The sequence below is a fragment of the Myxocyprinus asiaticus genome, chromosome 39 (genome assembly GCF_019703515.2).
Source record: "Myxocyprinus asiaticus isolate MX2 ecotype Aquarium Trade chromosome 39, UBuf_Myxa_2, whole genome shotgun sequence".
NCBI lineage: Eukaryota > Metazoa > Chordata > Actinopteri > Cypriniformes > Catostomidae > Myxocyprinus > Myxocyprinus asiaticus.
In genome coordinates, this window is record NC_059382.1 from 39,937,583 (window position 1) to 39,942,268 (window position 4,686).

The following is a 4,686-nucleotide window of genomic DNA, read 5'->3' on the forward strand; positions in this document are numbered from 1 at the left end:
ACCCCTGATTGTAATTGAAAATATGAATTACCAATGACATTTTACTTTCAAATCATGTTGTGCTTCAACCCTATTATATTCAAAATGTTTTGGGGTTGAAAGTTACAGGGATGAAAGTTAGTGCAGAAAATGACTAATAATGGCCTTAACTACAAAATATTATTGCACCACACCATATCATTTTCAATTTTGTACTTTGTGTCAAGAACAATATGATAAAATAATCTGACACAGTATCAGATAATGAAAATGGGGCTTATGGCACCGCTTGCCAAGAAACACCCAGCAACATGACACGAAGAAAGAAAATGTTTGAATGTAAGAAGAAATAATCTCAAATATATTTATTTTTTTGTCAAATGTGCAACAACACAACAGAAAGCAGTAATGTAAGTAAAAGAATGGTGAGTGAGCAGTAAGTGAAATAAGCCTTGTATATTGTATTTATAACTAAATCTATATGCAAACTACTGTGTATGTGCATGTCTGCATTTGTCCTGGTGGTCGTGTGCTGACTGCACTGATGTGGACCTCCCCCGCCCTCTCAGCAGGTGACCTTTAAACCCTCCTGTGAGGGGTGAAGGAGGTGAGGTTCACATACCTGCACCCCCCCCCCCCATCCCACACACACATGTCCCCTGAGCCATATAAAAGAGATCCGTCTGCCCCTGTTCATCAGTCTCTCCCAGATCAGCTACATCAACAGGTAAGAGTCCAGTCGTGGACGCTGTAGTGTAACGTTTCTAACTCAGGTCAAACTGGTTTTGGACTGTCAGCAACCAAACCAGTTTATACTGAATTGTACTTTGTAAATGTTGCTATCAGGAAACTTTCCATTGGCATTACACTGAGACGTGACGATAGTTTGTCTTCAAACTTTTTGTTCCTCTGATGCCTGAAAGTAAGATCAGGCTTTAGATTGAAGTCCGCTCAGTTATCCAGGTCTACCATCTATGTGTTCAAATTAATCCAGTGGATTTCAGATTATGGTTGAGAGCTAATCTGGTTGTGAAGTCTTTGTAACTCTGTCTAATCTGGGATAAATTAGAGTCTAGTCTAACAGGCTGACATATTCCGTACAGCGAACCAGTCCAGAACAGTTTGAGTTGGTTGCATGCTCTTCTATAATTCTGTTATCACTGTATTACAGTACTAACATAGTAATATCATAATAATTCATATTTTGTAATATCATATTTTGAATTGTGATGTATCCACCAGTGACTATTTAGGCTCACTGTTTTGGTTACAAATCTAAAACGTATCCATAATTGTGAGTTGCTTCACTGATGTTAGCGATATTTAATGTTGACAGTTGTTTTATTTTTGTTTTTTACCCAGATCCACGATGAGGTTTGTAGCTCTCGCACTGACGGTTTTGCTGGCAGGTATTTAAAACCATTATTTCCGTTCTACACTGAAAAAACAAAAAACAGTATTTGTGTCTTGTCTTCCATTAAAAATATCTAAACATCCTTAAAACAAACAAAAATACTAGAGAAGTAGAATGGGATGAGATATTGAGATTTGTTTTCAGAGAAATCTAACATAATTTGATGGGGTTTATGTTTCAAACAAGAAAAAACTCTTTGCCAAAGGGGTAAGAAAAAATAAACTTGTTTTACTGTTGAATCAAGTTTTCTTTTCTGTAATAAGCATACATTTTTATATATTTTATTTACTGGAAAACAAGACAAAAATACTATTGATTTAGTATTATTTATTATTATTATTATTTAATTATTATTTATTTTTTTATTTTTCCTACCCAGTTGACATATTTACTCTTTGCATAAATCTAGCATAAATCTTAAAAAAAATGTCATTTTTATGCATAAAACAAGAAAACTTGCCAATGGGGTGAAAATTCAACTTAATTCAAGATTATTTCTTTGAAAAGCCTTAATATCTTACACAATTTTACTTCTCAAGTAAATTAATCTTGAATCTCTGATATTTTTTACTAGAAAACCAAGAGATAAAAACTGATAAAGAAAATGATTTTCTGCCATGTTGATACTTCAGAAATTCAAGGGTTCATTAAATTTTGTTTGCCTCTTGTTCCAAACTCAAGTTTATGAATTCATGCTTTCATTCTCCAGGTTGCCAGGCCCGTTTCCTGCAGGATGAAGCTCCATCACAGCTGGATCACGTGAAGTCGGTGCTGCAGGTTTATGCAGATAACGTGAAACAGGCCGCACATAAGGGCCTCGATCATCTCGATGACACAGAATTCAAAGACTACAAGTAAGAAACACACCATTTTTTCTTTTAGAGCATCAGAGCAGTTATCACCGTGAGTAGCACGGTATTAATCTTAAAAGTAAACATGAAACAGCATTCACAACCCATTTTAATTCCATAATCTGACATAGTTGTGATAAAAAACTAGGGAAGGACTTTATTTAGCCAATCGAGATTGAATCTGATCGTGAAAAGTGGCCATTTTTATTTCTTTAAAAAAATGGCACCAATTAATAGTTCACAATAACACGTGGAACCTGTTTTAGAGGTGAAGTGTTGCACCACCTGTGGCACCAAACAGTATGACAAATATAATGACTGTCTGCCATTGGTCAATAAAAAGTCCCACTGGAGAATCACACATTGGTTAAGACAATGTTGTTATGATGGGCCGCTCAAACAAACAGATAACACATGACTGTTCCCTTTGTTAAGGGATTATAAAGGGGTTCATTAATGACCATTAATTCATTTACAAATGCATTATAAATCATTGATATTTGCTTGTAAAACATGTATGGTAACTTTCATGCAATATCTACCAAATTGTGAGCCATTTTACCCCAAATGTTATAAATGCTTAATAACACTGATTCAACATCAGTAACCTATGAAAATGTACCTTAATGTAAAGTGGACACATGAAGCATTTATAAAGGAGTTGCCAAACATTAAAAACCTGTATATAAAAGTTAATTATGGTTTAATGGTCACCGGGCTTTATTATACAAAGACCTGAAAAGTGTGTTTGCAGAGGTCTTTAGGTAACTAAGACTAGGTAAAATTATTTTTTTTGACATCAACGTCACAACGAAAGTGACAACAAAAGTGAGTCAAGATATTACAGTAATGAATATAAACACAAAGTGACGTAATCCCTCCTTTTAATCTCACTATATTAGTCTATTTTTGCTGGATTGTGACATAAATCATGAAATAGGACATTTATGTTTTTATTAATATTAGTATGATTAAGTGTATTAGTTAAGCATTTATAACATGTAAGTTAAATGTTCAATATTTTTCCACATATTAATCATTTATAATGCATTTGTAAATGACTTATTAGTCTTAAATTAACCCCTTTATAAACCCTTAACAAACTTCACATAAAGTGTTAACAGAACAATAAACCCACTGACAGCCAACCGTAATGCACCTTGTCTCTTTCTGTTTAGAGTGTTCCTGGGCCAGTCCATAGACAACATCCACACCTATTTTCAGCATACCTTCCAAGCCCTCACTCCAATCGCCACTCAGGCAATTGAAGTCTCAGCCCCCATGCGCGAGAAACTGATGAAGGACATCGAGGACCTCCGCAAGCAGCTCGAGCCCAAGCGCGAGGAGCTCAGGCAGGTGCTGGAGAAGCACTTCCAGGAGTACCACAACGAGCTCAAGCCTTTCCTCGAAGAGTACATGACCAAACACCGCGAGCAGATGGAAGAGCTGAAGACCAAGATGGAGCCTGTGATGAAGAACTTGAAGGATAAAATCGAGACCAACTGGGAGGAGACCAAGTCCAAGCTGGTGCCCATCATGGACATTCTGCGTGAAAAGCTGACGGAGCATCTCCAAGAGCTGAAGACTACGCTGGAGCCCTACATTCAGGAATACAAGGAACAGATAGAGAAGGGCGTCCAGGAGTTCCGTGAGAGCGTGAAGTCTGGAGAACTGAGGAAAAAGATGAACGACCTGGGTGAGCAGGTGAAGCCCCACTTCGAGGCCATCATTGCAGCCATCCAGAAGGCTGCTAGCAATTAAAACGAGAAAAACAATCCTTTTTTACACCTCCCTTCTCTTCTTCCTCTCCACCTCGGCTTTTCTCAGTGCATAGGGAACACATACAACACACTCACATGCACTCACAAATTAACACAACTACAGGACTGGCTTTCAAACAGAATATCAGAACACTGAAACCTGTTTGATTTAACATCATCAAAATGTCTTTTTGTTAAATGCTGATTTCCAATGTTCAATAAAAAGAACTTTCATACTATTTCTTCAATGTCTCGATTGTGTTTATTGTTTTCAAGGGTTACTTTGTTGAAATCAAATGTCATGTTCTCCTCCAATAAAGTTTATTAATAAACAATCGTAATAATAAAGTAAAATGTTCCGATTATTTTTTCGATGTTTCTATCATTCATATTTGTTCGGGTTTTGTTGAAATCACAACATGCACATTAGTTCTCAAATAAATATTATTACAACATCTGTCATACCTTTGTCCAAAATGCAACAATTAGGATTTATAAATCAGGGTCAATGACAAGTTTTACTTATTAATTCTATAAAAAACACATAACCTTAGGAATCTAGTAGAGTTACAAATAAATAAAACACACTTTTATACATTTCTGACCTGATTAATGAGCTGATAACAAAAATGTGTCAGTAATCAATACATCCTGATCTGTTATTTATGAGTAATGGGACAAG

General features: G+C 35.9%; 1 protein-coding gene across 1 annotated transcript; it reads left to right on the plus strand.

Moving 5' to 3' along the window:
• The first annotated feature begins 632 nt into the window (after positions 1-632).
• LOC127429815 (apolipoprotein A-I-1-like) lies at positions 633-4,243 on the plus strand. The gene is made up of 4 exons (XM_051679060.1): positions 633-706; positions 1,342-1,388; positions 2,103-2,247; positions 3,423-4,243. Exons 2-4 carry the CDS (start codon positions 1,349-1,351, stop codon positions 4,003-4,005), a joined length of 768 nt encoding a protein of 255 aa, XP_051535020.1. The 5' UTR covers positions 633-706; positions 1,342-1,348; the 3' UTR covers positions 4,006-4,243.
• The last annotated feature ends 443 nt before the right edge of the window (positions 4,244-4,686 follow it).